At 22.1% G+C, this 16,704-nt stretch overlaps 8 protein-coding genes across 8 annotated transcripts; 5 read left to right on the forward strand and 3 right to left on the reverse strand.

Moving 5' to 3' along the window:
• Nucleotides 1-1,084: 1,084 nt before the first annotated feature.
• PVVCY_1200520 (conserved Plasmodium protein, unknown function) lies at nt 1,085-2,059 on the reverse strand (the record flags this gene model as incomplete). Its single annotated transcript, XM_037634607.1, has 6 exons — nt 1,085-1,138; nt 1,236-1,262; nt 1,413-1,456; nt 1,550-1,616; nt 1,707-1,795; nt 1,924-2,059. The coding sequence occupies 6 exons, from the start codon at nt 2,057-2,059 to the stop codon at nt 1,085-1,087; spliced, it is 417 nt and encodes a 138-aa protein (XP_037490689.1).
• Nucleotides 2,060-2,560: 501 nt separating this feature from the next.
• Nucleotides 2,561-5,119, reverse strand: PVVCY_1200530 (conserved Plasmodium protein, unknown function; the record flags this gene model as incomplete). Its single annotated transcript, XM_008625065.1, has 1 exon — nt 2,561-5,119. One exon carries the CDS (start codon nt 5,117-5,119, stop codon nt 2,561-2,563), a length of 2,559 nt encoding a protein of 852 aa, XP_008623287.1.
• Nucleotides 5,120-5,729: 610 nt separating this feature from the next.
• On the forward strand, nt 5,730-6,560 carry PVVCY_1200540 (conserved Plasmodium protein, unknown function; the record flags this gene model as incomplete). Its single annotated transcript, XM_008625066.1, has 1 exon — nt 5,730-6,560. One exon carries the CDS (start codon nt 5,730-5,732, stop codon nt 6,558-6,560), a length of 831 nt encoding a protein of 276 aa, XP_008623288.1.
• A 387-nt stretch (nt 6,561-6,947) lies between these two features.
• PVVCY_1200550 (phosducin-like protein, putative) lies at nt 6,948-7,529 on the reverse strand (the record flags this gene model as incomplete). The annotated part of the gene is made up of 1 exon (XM_008625067.1): nt 6,948-7,529. The coding sequence occupies one exon, from the start codon at nt 7,527-7,529 to the stop codon at nt 6,948-6,950; it is 582 nt and encodes a 193-aa protein (XP_008623289.1).
• A 1,071-nt stretch (nt 7,530-8,600) lies between these two features.
• Nucleotides 8,601-9,514, forward strand: PVVCY_1200560 (conserved Plasmodium protein, unknown function; the record flags this gene model as incomplete). Its single annotated transcript, XM_008625068.1, has 2 exons — nt 8,601-8,708; nt 8,822-9,514. The coding sequence occupies 2 exons, from the start codon at nt 8,601-8,603 to the stop codon at nt 9,512-9,514; spliced, it is 801 nt and encodes a 266-aa protein (XP_008623290.1).
• Nucleotides 9,515-11,226: 1,712 nt separating this feature from the next.
• On the forward strand, nt 11,227-12,487 carry PVVCY_1200570 (single-strand telomeric DNA-binding protein GBP2, putative; the record flags this gene model as incomplete). The annotated part of the gene is made up of 4 exons (XM_008625069.1): nt 11,227-11,244; nt 11,588-11,725; nt 11,824-11,902; nt 12,021-12,487. 4 exons carry the CDS (start codon nt 11,227-11,229, stop codon nt 12,485-12,487), a joined length of 702 nt encoding a protein of 233 aa, XP_008623291.1.
• Nucleotides 12,488-14,195: 1,708 nt separating this feature from the next.
• PVVCY_1200580 (PPPDE peptidase, putative) lies at nt 14,196-14,891 on the forward strand (the record flags this gene model as incomplete). Its single annotated transcript, XM_037634609.1, has 4 exons — nt 14,196-14,388; nt 14,487-14,546; nt 14,686-14,759; nt 14,886-14,891. 4 exons carry the CDS (start codon nt 14,196-14,198, stop codon nt 14,889-14,891), a joined length of 333 nt encoding a protein of 110 aa, XP_037490690.1.
• Nucleotides 14,892-15,051: 160 nt separating this feature from the next.
• On the forward strand, nt 15,052-15,684 carry PVVCY_1200590 (PPPDE peptidase, putative; the record flags this gene model as incomplete). The annotated part of the gene is made up of 4 exons (XM_037634610.1): nt 15,052-15,095; nt 15,256-15,296; nt 15,385-15,476; nt 15,598-15,684. The coding sequence occupies 4 exons, from the start codon at nt 15,052-15,054 to the stop codon at nt 15,682-15,684; spliced, it is 264 nt and encodes an 87-aa protein (XP_037490691.1).
• Nucleotides 15,685-16,704: the final 1,020 nt, after the last annotated feature.

Here is a 16,704-nt window from a genome sequence, read left to right on the forward strand (position 1 = left end):
ATATTGTATTAGAGGTTTTTCAAATACATAATTAATAATATTTTATGTTTACCTCGATTTATACATATTTTTATTAAAAATCAAAGTATGACAGTTTATGGAACTATATTTTCACATATAGATTCCTTTATTTATTATTTATATTTATTTTATTGTAATGTTGGAAGTACAAAATCACTTCATAAATGAACATTTTATATACGCCTTTTTTGGCATTATAAATGCTAAGAAATAAAAATAATATTACAAAATATGTGTAAATAGTATTTTTATATTTTTTGAAAAATGCTTATTATAATTTTTATTTTTGTATAACATCAACAATCCTTCTACTATATCAATTTTATTATATATTAATATTCAATTTGTAGTTATAATTTTTTCATTTCAAACACTATATTTTATATACTTTATACTTATATAAGAGGAATATCTCACAAATATACTAACCTTTCTATATATAAATCAATACCTACATATGTTACTATAACTTCTTTTGTTTTTATTCTTACAAAACAAGTGTATTAATTTATAAAGAGAAAGAGAGAAATGAAAGTAAATTCTACATTCATTCTTAATCATATTTTTTTACATTCTTTTAATGGCACTATTTTCAAAAATTTCTTTCGTCTATAATATGCTTACATATAAACATGGCAATGTAAAACACACAATAATATTATCATTTAAAAATAAAGAAATCAAAAATTTCAACTAGCTTCAACTATTTACAACTTTTGCTTTCAGATTTTTTATTTCACTACGATTTTTAGAATTAATTTCAAACAATACTTGTGTCCTTATTACCATAAATAATATTCTCTTCATATTTTTGTGTGTAATATTTGAGCCAAAGTATTTTATTAAAATTATTTTTTTTATACAATAAAATTTTTATTTACACATTTTATAAATAGCTACTAGCAATTGAGTTTATTAAATATTAAGAATGTTATATTTTATTTTTTCAAAACATTAGAAAAAACGAAAAAAAAAGAAAGTATATTACAAACATGTAATTCTTGTCTAAACATATTAAAATTTTTTTAATATTTTTTTACTTATAATTTCCTATCCATTTTGGCTATATTGAAAAACTTTTATAAAGTTTTAAATACTCGTTAACCTCTTCTGATAACTAAATTCATAAATTAAAATCAAATATATTTAATGTTGTAAAATATACATGTATATTTACATATGTACAACTAATTTAGTTTCCTTTTTTTTTTAACTTTATTTAAGAACATTTTCTGGTCAATCTAAAATTAAAAAAATACATATATTCTATGTATAAACAAATTATGACATAAATCGAAAGGGAATGAAATATGAACAAATTTAATAAATGAAAAATGTAAATTGTTTAATTTTTTTTTTGTTTATGTATATTTATATTTTAGATTAACTACCGAATCAAATGTCCTCATTATGTTGTTCATAACGTCTTTCACAGCTACAAAAAAATTATTTACAACATATACTTATTTGATTTATTTTTATAAAACAATTAAAATGAAAAATATAATATTTTATAAAAAAAACATACACTTGTGCTTATGGTCATCAATTTCTTTCGTATACTTTTTGTACAATTCACTGGACGAAGGCTTATTCTGAAATTTTGCACAAAAAATAACAATGTATATTGTATTATAAGTTAACTATTTTGTATAAGCATTTTATTTTAAGCTATTATTCCTTGCCGTAGGTAGTAGTATAATAATAGGTGTGTCTTGTTCCTTTATTTGTTCACCAACCTCAAACTTAACTTTTTTATTATCACCATTATATGCTTGAATAAGCGAAAAAAGAATATAGCTAGTTTTAATTATTATATATATTCACACATATTTCAATTATAGAATTTTCATAAAATTTAATATTTCAGAAATGTCATGCATATTTTTTTTTCGCCAATACATAATTCTATATTAAAATGATCATCTTTTTCCATCTTTCCTCTGACGAAATTTATTCCGTCCTGATTATTCGGTGTAAAATCCATAATTTTGTAGAACAAGGTAAGTAAAAGAATTTTAAAAATATAACTGTTCATATTAACAACGAGTGGCGTATTAAAACAAGAAAGAGAAAACACAGTTTATACTATAATACAAATATATTGAATTGGTACAAATAAAGAAAACAATATAAGTCTTTGTCCAGTTTGAAAAAAAAAATTTAAATACTTTATGACTAAACAATGTAAAAAAGACAAATACTAAAGATACAAGTTGTAAAATATTACAAAAAATAATAACTATTCATGTAAATATTTTTAAAAAAATACAGTGATTAAAACAATGGAAATAAATATAACCTTAGTAATATATACATTTATTTAAAATGGAAATATATTAAGACGGTGCACTATAAAATAAGGGTGTTAAATACGACAACAAAATAAGGACTTAAAAAAAGCAGCTAGCCATTTTCTCAAATATATACCCATATGCAAAATCATGCACACACATATTATGTATATTGTAAATATTTTTTTTTCAGCTAGCCAAAATTAACAAAAAATACATAAATATATATGATTATCACCCTTTTATTATTGCATGTTCAGAATATTATTCCGTTGTACATTAATTGCGTCAAACTTTTCCTCAGAATTCATCCATCTCCAAGAATAAAAAGGTATAGCAATTATGTTGTAACCTTTTGTTAATAAATAATTTATTTTTATTAATATTTCTGTTTTTGCAAAATATTTTTCATTATAAAAAATATCATATGGATTGTAAGAAATATCATTAATCAAAAAGATATTGTGATGTTTTTCCTCATTATTATTTACTATACTATTATTTTTTTTTTGTACGGTATTAATTAGGCTTAATTCTTTTTGCTCATTAGAAGAATAAAAATAACTTTCTGGCCCTAAAAATATATAAGCTATATAATTGTCATACTCTAATACTGGAATATAATACATTCCATCTTTGAAATTAATTTTTATATTTTTTGTAAAATTTTGAACTATACTAAATAACTCTAAGGGCAATATTTTATTTACCACAACAGTAGGCTTTAATGCATATGGTAAATTTATATTATCTTCATTATGATTATCATAAGAATTGTCACATTCTTCATAATTTCCCATGTCTTGATTTGATATACCATTTTCATCATGTAAGTTTTTATTCCATAATTGAACATTTTTATAATTACAATCTATGAAATTGTATATAATGTATTCTTCCATTATGTAGCTATTTTTCTTTTCATTATATTTGTTTCTTTTTTTTATTATTGATGAATAGTGATGTAAACATTTTTCTAATAAGTCCGTATATTTCTCCCCCTCATTTTGATCTACTATTTTATTTCCTTTTACCCTCAATCCACTGTCTTTTAATTTAAACAAATTAATGATAGAGCATAATATCACACTATGATTATCTACATCTTCAGATGTATGGAAAATTCTGAAATATCGGTTTATCAGCTCTTCATAAAAATTAGTTTCTTTATCAATATAAAATAAGAAATCTTCTTTAAATAGTGTAATATCGTTGAGTTGTAAAAATGGTAAACCCCATATTATTGGGATTTTTAATAATGATGAAAATAATTTAATTAAACAGGTAAAATTTATATAATCTTTTAATTTTATTATTTCTTTGGATATATAATTTAAATAAAATTTAAACTTTTTTTCATATTCATCATTTATACTATTTTTCACTAGCAAATTACATAAAGATTCAAATATATCTACACATAAATAACAAATAGAATTTGTATTTAATTTAGTTATTATATCTTTGCTAGCAAAATGGTTATATATTTCGTTTTCATCATTTAATAATCTCGAGTTAAATAATTCATTTTCCATATAATAGTTATTAGGATATTCATTTCTTTTAATTATTTCCAAAAAAGCTGGGTCGTTTTGTTCCTCATCGGGTTGAGATCTTTCATTATCATCGTTATTTACATTGCTCAAATATAGTTCCTCCTCTATTTTAGTCTCTTCATTTTTTTTTATATCAGTTTCACAAAAATTGTTTCCACTTATATAATTACTTTCAAAGTTTATGTTATTCTTATCAATATATCCTGACGAACTTATATCATCAGCAATTTGTATATTCAATTCACTTTCTAAATATTCCATTTTAGTATTAACTCGTAAAAAATTATTAACACACAACATTATTTCATCATATTTAAATTCTATATTAATATTGTTTAGCTGTGACAAAATATTTATAACTTTTATTGCTATAGGAAATTCTAATTGTAAAAAGTTCACATCAGTAAAATATTTATTAATATCATATATATTGATATATAATTTATGTAATGATATTATTAAATCAGCCAATTGCATATTTGTAAGTTCTGAAATGTGTAAAGGTAGTTTGGTTCGAAGCATTGTATTAATATCGTTATTTATAAAAGAAAATTTCGAGTATATATATGCAATTTTTACTAGCTGGTTTATGTCTAAATTATTTTGATTTTTTACAAATATATTTACAGAAGAATATAAAAGCATTTCTTTTTTTATATTTAAATAAGAAAAAGAGATTAACACATTTATTAAACTTTCAACATCAAACATATGTAATATATTTAAAGTTGCAACTGATATTCTGTTAAATAAATTTATATCTTTTATTTGAATTTTACAAAAACTTAAACACATAGTTGATATATTTTCTGGTGTTGCTAAATTTATTTTATTTAAAAATGCGAGAGATAGTGAAGCAAATAATGGAATAAACAGTAAATTTAATTTAGAACATAGAAAACATATATCACATATTTCTTTTACAGAATATTTACAACTTTCTATTGATATTCTATTTAATAAACTTTTTATAAATTCTTCTTTGTCATCCAATTTATTATTTATTTCTAAAGATTTTAATATTCTATAACAGTCTTTTCCATCAAGTGAAGTTATTTCATTCTTTACTCTCGTTTTAAATATTTCATAAAGCTCACTATTGTTTTTTGATAATCTCACAATATCAAATGAATATTTCCCTAAATTTTTAATTGATAATTTTCCAATGTCATTTTCATTAGGTATATAAACATACCTTTTAAAACACCACAAAAATCCCACATTGCTTTTTGTTACTTGTTTAATCATATTTTCTACATTTCAAATCATTATAGCTAGCCACCCAAAAAATACATTTTTAATAGCAATATATTTTTTTTTAAATAATTAAAAAATTATAGCAACACTAAATGCACGAATATATTACCGAGCAGTAACAAAAATTGCAATCTTTTTATGCCCTTTCAATATTTTAACAATCTTTTAATGAGAATATATATACATTATTATTATTAAAAAATTTGCTAAGAAATTATGTGTATGAAAAATTACAAAATAGTGAATAAATAAATATGTATGCATATGTTTTCGTAGCTGTACATCAAGCCATAAAATTATCTTGCTTGGTCATAATTTTTTTCAACATTTTTTTTTCTAATATTTTTTTTTCCACCATTTTTTCTCATTTGGCTAGTTAAATGAAGAAACTACTTCCGAACAAATAAATATTTGTACACGGGTTTATTCCTTGGTACATTTCAGATCAACTATATTTAACTCAGCCCAATACAACCATTTTATTACAGTTTCTATAGTTTACCATATATATGTTTTGTTTATAGATATCATGTTTCTATAGCGATACAAACACACTGCATTTTTTGTAATAATTTTTTTTTTTACTTTTTATTTGTAATTAATGGCTCCATTTAAACCTTACAAGTTCATAATTTTTGACAATAATTTGAAAAACAGCCATTTTTACACCAAGATAATTTCATACCTGAATTTATCACTTCTTTGCAAAGAAATTTATATAAATGAAAAATATAACAAAATAAAATATGATAATATATGCAATAATAAACTTGTGTTTTTTTCAGAAAATAATTTACTTGACAAATTAAAAAAAAATGTATTATCCTATGGAGAAAATATGCATAGTAAACCAAATTTGGTGAGCACAAATGAAAATATAATAGACACACACAAAACAATTAAAAAAGATTTAAGTTCTAAATTTTGCAAACCTCAAAAAGATGATGAAAGAAAAGCAAAAAAATTAATAGAAAGTGTAGACGAAAATGATAAACTTATGAATGACGCCAATAAGCTAGTAAGCTTTCTTACTTATGACAACAGAAAAAAAGACGACTTTTTAAAAATTCTAAATTTAAATAAATTATATAATGTAGATCATATAAATATTTTATGCTTAAATAATTATAATTCAATAACAGACTTATTTAAAAATAACAATTTTGAAAATAAAAGGATTTCAATTTTTTGCCCTTTTCATATAATAAATAATGATGATAATAATAAATATCAAAAAGAAATTATAGAAAAAATCATAGATTATATATATCCTATAATTAGTGATTTTCTTCCATTAAATTATAAACATGTTTATGTATCAGATTTGGTTAGAGCTATAATTTTAAATTCAGAACTTTGTCAAACAAACTCAAACAAAGAGATCGAAATATTCAAATTTATAGACATGATGGAAATTATTGGAAAAGCTTGAAAATTTATCATTTTAATAATTTTATCATGGATAATAAAATTAAAAGTTAAAAAATATGGAAAAAAAAAAATTGGACAATGAAGAATAACTGCTATGGTTGCTTCTTCTTCATTATACCTCGATTCAAAGTAAATCGAAATAGACAAAAAAGTGGGAAAAAATGTTTGAAAAAAATTGTGCAAAAAAAAGTGTGCGAAAAAAATAAAATCAAGAAATGAATTTGTAACTATATTAATGTGGGTAGACTAAATTAAGCCGAACAATTTTAGAAACACAAACTAACACTTATATACTAAACATATCGACAAGTTGAAGCCTATATGGAGTAAAAAAAATCAAATTGTTCATATCATTTATGTTTGAGATTCGTTTATGTTGTAATAAATATTATCCATCATCTTCTGCTTGACTTATTAATTTCCATTTTTTTAAAACATTAATAAGTGTTTGTTCAGAAAAATTATCTCCCCCTAATTCATCAAAGCCTATTATTGAATGCTCAGTTTTTCCATTTTGTATAAGCATTAATGTAGGGATACACCATATTTTTAGTCTATCACATAAAAAAGGTGATTTTTCAGCATTAATTTTTATAAAATTAATATGAATAAATTTTTTAGATAAGTTAATTAATTTTGAATCTAAATATTCACATCTCCATGTAGTATTTCTATAAAAATGACAACAAACATTAGTTGAATTTTTGCAAATATCAAAAAATTCTTTTTCAGATAAAATTTCTTTATATACTCCATGACCCATACTTAATAATCTTCTATTTTCATTATGCCTATTTTTTAATTCTTGTAATCTTTTATTTTTTATATTTTCTAACTCTTCATCATTATCATCATATATTCTTCTTTCTAATGTTTCATATTTTTTTATTTCATTATCTATTTCTTTTTCTTTATCTTTAAGGGCTTCAAGTATTTGTCCCTCTATATTTTTTGTTATATTACTATTCATTTTTGTGTATAAACAATTAAAAACTATTTATATATATATATGTGTGTGTATATATATAGCAGGTTAAACTTTTCTTAGCATAAAATCACCATGTTTTTTGTACAAGCATATATAAAGTTCTCTATATATTGCTATACTCATATATAGAACTTAAAACGTTATGACCTGCTTACGTTTTGGGGGGCATTCATTAATATCTTTATATCATATCTTTTTTCCCATTTAAAACTATTTTTATACATACTATGTGTATGCATATATAGGCAAAGAAATATATGCTTATGTATGTTAAATATATATTTTATAAAATGAACTTAGATTAGTCTTTAATTATATTAATAAGTACACTATTTTTTACATGATATATTTATTTTTAATTCATACATAAATATGATATATACATAAATATATATATATTGTATGCGTGTAAAACAAATTTATAATTTTATCATTTTTAAAACATTAATTATTTGGACGTAAAAAAAAGAGGGAAATATGCTAATTTCCATTAAAAATGTAAAAAAAAAAAAAAAATATATATATGTATGTATGTAGTATGTGTGGCCTTATTATGTGCCCATTTGTACTCCTTTCTTATTTTTTTGGAGAATTAAAATTTTGTAATATTTATTTATTATTCATTTTTAATTAGTAAAATAATTTACGGGGTTTTAAATAATTTTCTTCCCATTGTAGAATGTTTTTGTGTTTGTTAGTTTCATTTTTTAAGTACAACATTGAAAAGAGAGCATATTAAAAAATTCTTTATTTTTATTGCCCATATAAATAGCACAAAATTTTTATTTATTTTTTTTGCGACATTTTTTTATGGGTTATTAATTTGGTATATTTTTAAAGTATAACTAAAAATATTAAGATTGCTTAATCTGATTATTTATTATACATTTTTAGTATTATATAATTTAATTTATATGTAGTACTTTTATTAAACATTTTGTATGTAGATATATCATTTCCCTTCTCCCTTCTCTCATTATTATACATTATACAATATATAAAATTTCTATATAACCTATTTTGTACCTACTCATAATAAAATATACATTTTTAATGGAAGTTGAACGTAGTAGCAACATTAATGATGCATTCTCTGCATCAGCAATTATAGGAGAAAAATTATTACGAGGATGGACATTACTAAATGACAGTTGCCACATTGTAAGAATGATATATACATAGTTCAACATATTTTACATTACTACTTTATTATGTACCTATACAATTGGCTAACTTATTTTTTTTTTTTTTACTTTTTCCCTTCCCATTTTTAGTGTAAAGTAACCCCCTTAGTAAAACAAAAAAACAAGGAAGAAAGATTTTGTGCACAATGCAATTTATATATCAAAGAAGAGAAGTCTGAAAATGACGAGGAATCAGAAAGTAGTACACCATTAGAAAATAACAAAATGAATAATGAACAATATGATGAGAGGAAAGTAGAAGATACTATACCTAATCAAGAAAGTAATAATATTTTTGCAAATTCAAATATAAAATATATAAAAGAAATAAAATTACAAAATGAAGAATTTAATGAAATATTAAATAAAAATAATATTACAAAAAATGAAATTAAAAATTTATTTGAATATAAAAATTATATAAAAGAAAGATGTGGATATGATGTAGGTACGTGGCTCAAAACAGACAACAAACATGTTGATGAAAAGAAAGAAGATGAACAGTTTGATAATACAAATTCTTATATAAAAGAAACAAATTTCGATAAAACCAGCAATAGGAATATGTCTGATTCGGACATAAATAAATATAAGCAATTAGAAAATGAATTACTAATTTTAAATAAAACTAAATCTACCCTTATTAAAAAATTGGAAAAATATTCACAAATTTTAACTAATACAAATATAAAAAATGAGGAATTTGAATATACTAATCAAATAAAAAATGTTGTAGAAATATTAGAAAAAATAAATAACCTCAAAAAAAATGCTATTATATAATTTTAAAGATAAAGGGAGAATTAAACAGTATATATCTTTTTTATGCATCTAAAAATTAATGCTAATATAATTTGTGTATACCCTTTTCTATGTATGATTTTTTTTTTAATACCATTCAATCGTCAACTATTTTAATTTGTATCCTTAATTTTATCGACTAGTGAGCCTTATCTTGCTAATACTTCATCAATGTATATGCACATTTTTTTAACACAACTTCAACATTTTTTTAAATTTTCCTAAACCTTACACTTTGTTAAGTAGTTAAATCTTAGCTTAATCTTACAGAAAAGATAAGGATAAACTGTTTTATAATAATTCGTAAACACATGTTTATCACTACATAATACGATAGAATAGTTTATTTCTTTATTTTTATCACAATATATATATATGCTTCTTATATTTTAAATGCCGACGCATTAATTTCCAATTTCCCCATCACTTACAATACCCTAGTTATACATTTTACATTATAGTGTATAGCCAAATATGCAACTCCCTTCTTTAAAGAATAAAATAAAACAGATGAAGATAAGACCACCTTTTTATTACAACAACATCAAATACTTATTCTAAAATAATTCAAATGAATGTATTTCATAGAATGCTGTATTAAAAAAAAAGAAACTTATAAATGAAATTGCCTATGTATATGTTCATTTTCCTTTTTGTACTAATCTAATATTGTATATATAGCTTATGTATATTTTTTTGATTTATTATTTATAATTTTTTAACGATGCACATCCCATAACTAAATAGTGAAACATTTCTTATGGCATACACTTATAATGAATGAAAAATGGTATGGAAATTTTTGATAGATGATTGATCAAACTTTATAGTTATAGAATATCTATAGGTGTTTAGGATAGAATAAAAAAGAAAATCGTTAATATATGTTGTTTTCCTTTTTCCCATACATATATATATTCTTTTTTAGTACCTTTATAGGCTTATTTAAAAAAATAATAAAAGGATATTTACATATCCATAAATTAAGTACATTATTTCATCCTATAACAAACATTTTCATACATTACCCCGGAACAAAAATAAATAAAAAATATAATAATAAAAATATGTAGTATTAAAATGACTATAGAATATGTAATAGGGTATGAATATATAATGTAGTAATAATAAATATAATATTAATATTTTATAAAAACAAAATAAATTGTATATGCCCCCCCTTGTGAAATTAAATCCGAACCACCACGATTAAAAATATTATTTTGGCAAGATGAACGGCAATTCAAGTAATATACTGTAAATAATTACTTATAAATAATGTATTAATTTTTATTTTATTTTTTCCGTTTTAAAGTGTATAGTATTATATGCATATATAATAATAATAATAATATTAATCACCATATTTGAATTAAAGAAAAACATAAAATATATATACATGCTATAATTAAGAACGTATATAAAATATTATAACCATTGAAGAAGGGAAAAAAATAAAGAAAACATGGAAATTTTGTAGCAAAATTCAAAACTAAAAATTATAAAATAAAATTAAAAATACATAACATAAAAATATATAATATAAAAAATTATAATATAAAAATATATAAAATAAAAAAAACATAAATTAAAAAAATAAACAAATTCATTTGAAAAAATAATATATATTTGATTTTTCTTTTTCGTTTTTTTTGTTTTACTTATATAATATTTTAGTATAATAATATTTAATCATGGAAGATAGTCAAAATGTAAGTCCCTCATTCATTTTTTTTATTATTATTGTTCTTATTTATATATATATATATTGTAAATATTTGTTTGTCAAATTGTAAATTTTTAACGATTGTTTAGATCTTCACATTTCTTTCTCTATATATGTTAGCTTGTTAATGCATATTCTATATTTCTGTAAAAGAAACAAGTCAAACATATTGAAACACGTATCTACATTATTATTTATACATATCTATACATATGCTTGTTCATTTTTCAAGCAAGCTCCATCCATTTAATTGTTTCACCCACCCCATTATAACGTCTTATGATTCTTCTTCATGACAGTCGATTCATTTTTTTTTTTTTTTTTTTTAGAGCCCAGCCAAAGGTTGCAGAGTATATGTAGGAAATTTGCCTTGGAAAGTAACATGGCCTACCCTAAAGGCACACATGAAAAAAGCGGGTGAAGTTGTTCGTGTTGATATTTTTGAAGATGTACAAGGAAGGTCAAAGGTGGGTCCCCATCATGTGCTTACACATAGAATTCTAACATTATCAACAATTTTTCTTACATTTTTTAAACATCACTAACAAATTTTCTCACATTATAGGGATGTGGTATTGTTGAATATTCAACTTGCGAAGAAGCCCAAGAGGCAATCAACAGTTTGAACGATTCAAAATTAGAAGGTAATTTTACACTTAACTTATGATGTATTCCTAGTTATATTATTGTAAAACATTTTCCTTTTTTACAATCAATCTGTGCATTATACATATGGTAATATCTTAACTTTTTTTATTATAGATCGACTTATATTTGTTAGAGAAGACAGAGAAGAAAATTCGGGAAGCTTTGAAAAACGACGATTTAGCAATGTACGCAAAGATAAATTTTATGATTCAAGAAGAAGAAGAGATTTTGATTATCGACGAGATTTCAGAAGAGATGACTATCGAAGAGACTTTCGAAGAGACAATAGGAAAGATGACTATAGAAAAGGTGGTGATTTCAGGAGAGGTGGTAGAAGAAATTGTACATTAGTTGTTTATAACTTACCACCACAAACTACATGGAAAGAATTAAAAGATTTATTTAAAAAACATGGTAGAGTAGTTAGAGCTGATTTAAAAAACGAAGAAAATTCATCAAAGGAAATTACTGGAACCGTAATTATGGAAAGTGATTATGATGCTAAAAATGCAATTGATGCTCTTAACTTTTGTAACTATGATGGCTATATATTAAAAGTTAATTATGAGCATAACGAATAGACAAGATACATATAATATATATATATATATGTACAAATACAAAATAATAATTCAATTATATGCACTTATTTTTTTTTATTTATATAATTATATATTAATGCTTGTTGTATGTATATGCTGCAAACATATATATATATATATTCATACTATAAAATAAATGCATTAAATTTAAAAAAATAAAAAAAAACGAAAAAGAAAGAATAAAATATATTTTATATGGAAAAATAAATAAGTATGAATTTTTACACACAGACAAATGTATAAATATATTTTTTTCAATTTTAAGAGACTATTATTTTTGTATTTGAAATTTTCAAAAATTTTTAATATATTTTAAAATGCATAATATTATACCGTATATGGTATTTATACATATCTCTCTATATATGCATTATTAATCCTGATATTTTTCCTATCTTTATATTATAGGAAATAAAAAATAACTTCATAATCTAACTACTTATTTGATATTATCAATCATGTTAATTTTTACTAACCACCTACTCAACAATAAAACTATGCATAAGACGGCTATTCATATGGTATACGCATATTTACATTTTATGTAATGGAAAGATATTACTTTTCAGTTTTGACAAACATATATACAACCTTTATACTAAATATGTTTCACAGATTTTATGAAATAAATAAATTTCTAAACTTGGCATATCCCTTAGCATATCATTCATGTTTTCATTACATTTTCTTAACATTTTCTTAACATGTTCATAACATTTTCTTAACATTTTCTTAACATGTTCATAACATTTTCTTAACATGTTCATAACATTTTCTTAACATTTTCTTAACATGTTCATAACATTTTCTTAACATGTTCATAACTTTTTCTTAACATGTTCATAACTTTTTCATAACATTTTCTTAACATGTTCATAACTTTTTCATTCGCCTCCCATGCCGAGTTTAAAAATGCCCCTTTTAAAGGAGAGGGGAAAGCTATTGCCAAGCTGCAAATATTTATAAAACATAATCATCACATTGATAATAATAAATTATGTAATACTATGTAATAAATAAAAATACACAAAATCGGTAAATATAGTCATAAAAAATTTTAGTAAAATAAACTATTAAAAATTTCCAAATAAAAATATTTATTATTTTATACTTGGCCAATTCTAATCTGTTTATTGCTAAATTTTTCCCCCCTTTTTATTTTTCGTTTTAGTGCATACTATATAAAAAACAAATAAAAAATATAAAACAATAATATATAAATGGAAAATATTTGCAAAACGTATAAAAAGAAAAATAAAGTAAAATATATATTTTTTAAATATTTAAAAACATTGAATGTTTAAAGACATCCAAATATATATTGTTAATTTATGTATACTACTATTTATATATATATTTGTACAAATGATGTATAATACCTGTTTATAAATACAATAAAAAAAAATATAATTTATTTTTTTACATAATCATTGTTTTTATTCAATGGAATTAATCAAACTTTTGTTCTTATCATAAATCGAAATAAATCAAGATAATTATATGTATAATACTATTATAAAATTATAAATTTTTTTTTTTAAAAACAGTTCAGAAAATTTTATTATTATATTATTTACAATATGCATATTCAGACAAATTATTAATGAATATGATTCCTATATCTTTATTCAAGTATTTTGTTATAATATATTTGTTTTATTTTCAGAATATTTATAGTTCTACAGAAATGAAAAGCAAAGAAAGATTAGGAAATAGAGAGTCTATTTCTTCAGACAATAATGATCCAGGACCATCCGGAACTAACTCATCTTTTACAATACCTAAGCCTGATGTTAATTCAAGTGTTGTCTATTTAAATATTTATGATTTAGATCCTGTTTCAAAAGTTGTTAATTCTGTTGTAAAATCTATTGGAACAGGTACCCACGTCACACTCATGAAAATTCTACAGTTTGCTTTTTACCATTTTTCAAACAACCATCCTAAATATTGTTACAACTTTTTTTTCCTTTTAAAGGGGTTTTTCATGCTGGGGTCGAAGTATATGGCTTCGAATATTCCTTTGGCTACATACCAGGTAATAAAACGAGGAAAATGCAAACTCGAAAAAGTCGATAAAATAGTAAACAGACTAGACAAAAGGGAACATACACGAACCGTCTTAAAACTGAATAGCTAGCTATACAAATATGCAAACATTTACTTTTTATTATTAGGTGGCGAAACAGGAGTAATGAAAACACAACCCAGATACCATCCTCATCATGTTTATCGTGAAAGTATTCCTATGGTAATTAATTTTTTTTTTTCAATATCTTTGGAAAAATGAAATACTCTGTAAATGCATTACATATTTTAAGACCAATAAAAAAAAATATAATTTTTTACACACATTTTTTGCATTTTTTTTTAATAGGGGTAAGCAAAATTATGCAAACAGCTTTAAAACTATAGATAAAAATATGACTATTCATATGAATATATAATCCATATTTACACATTTGTATGATTTCCCATTTGTCGTTTTCTTTAAAAGTCAAACCCCATTAACGAAATCCGAAGTTGACCTCCTTGTTGATGTTATGAGACTTCAGTGGATTGGAGACACCTACGATATATTATCAAGGCAAGATATTATGAAAAAAAAATACTAAAAAAAGTTTCAAATAGCATAAGCACTATTTTGTTAGCCATAATAAAATTTGCAAAAACTATAATAGATAATTTATTTATACAAAATTATGATCAAATATAACAAACATTTATTCATTACTTCTTTTATACAGAAATTGTTTAAACTATGCTGACTACTTTTGCAATTTACTAGGTATATACACAACAGTTTTAAATTATAATTTTATATAGAGACATAATTTTTACATAATCATTTATTTTTTTAAATCAAATATTTTTAGATGTTGGAAGCATACCCGAATGGGTAATGAGCTTACAAAAAAATGTAAACTGGGTAAAATCAAATATTAGTGTTGCATCTAGTAAATTAAAGGTATCAAAAAATGAAAGCCAATTAAAATGTATGAGATAAATAGTTGCTATGTATGCAGATAAATAGTTGCTATGTATGGACTGGACGTATGGCAATATAATACATCTTTCCTTTTTTATAGGAACTAAATAAAGCTTCTGGACTACCAAATGTTTTTAATTATGTTAAGAAAAAATACAATAAAAATGATGAAAGTCCCAAAAAGTAAAGGAGAAAAAACATTATATTTCTTTAAATATTTACAAAATAATATTTTATTTCTATTTTTAATCCATCTTTTATTTTGAAACACTTATTACAGATGTAAAGTTGTTTTAAAATAAAATTATTATTAATTTTTAAAAGTCATTCAAGACAAAACAAAACCTTAAACTATATATTATTGTTTGATTTTTTTGTATGTTTTGTTTTATTGTTCTATTCATACAATGTTTTATTTGTTTCATTTGTTTTTTAATCTCTCAAATTTTTATGGCTTTAATAATATAAAGACGTGTATATATAATATAATTTTTTTTTATAACTTTTTAACACCTAGTGTAGTTATATATGTTTGCGTGCATATGGTACTTATGTTTTTAGTAATTTGTTATGGCTTACTCTCCATATATATATAGAGTCATTTTCATATGCACACACACATTTATACAACTTTTCTGTATTTTTTTTTTTTTTTGATATGTTTAGTTATTTTTAGATTTAATTTATACAATTTGTTCGTTGTAAATCATACATATATTTATACAACTGTCACAATTCATTAATTTATTTTTATTTAAATATAAGTAATTTATGTGAAGTTTGTATAATGGAATAATTTACACACTATTATTTTTTTTTCTTATCGGGTATTTTGTAAAAGGGAAAATAAAATAACACAATGTCACTTATTTTTAGCAATAATAATAATAATAAATGCAAATGTTAATATGAAGCATTTCCTTAAATAATTTAACTAACTAATGGGAAATAAAAATATTATATATAATATACATGCTCAATATGTATACATAAATATGTTTAACTTTTAATATTTTGTATTTAGCCGCTTAGCATAAGGGAAAAATAAAATAAAATAAAAAAGGATAATTCTTAATATGTGCAATAGTTGAATAAACATTTTTTTTTTCCTAAAATAAAAAAAAAAATAAAAAAAATACAATAAAATAAATATAAGATTTTACTTGGATATTATTTTGTGTATTTTATATATGCCCTTTATTTTTTT

This window comes from Plasmodium vinckei, assembly GCF_900681995.1.
Source record: "Plasmodium vinckei vinckei genome assembly, chromosome: PVVCY_12".
NCBI lineage: Eukaryota > Apicomplexa > Aconoidasida > Haemosporida > Plasmodiidae > Plasmodium > Plasmodium vinckei.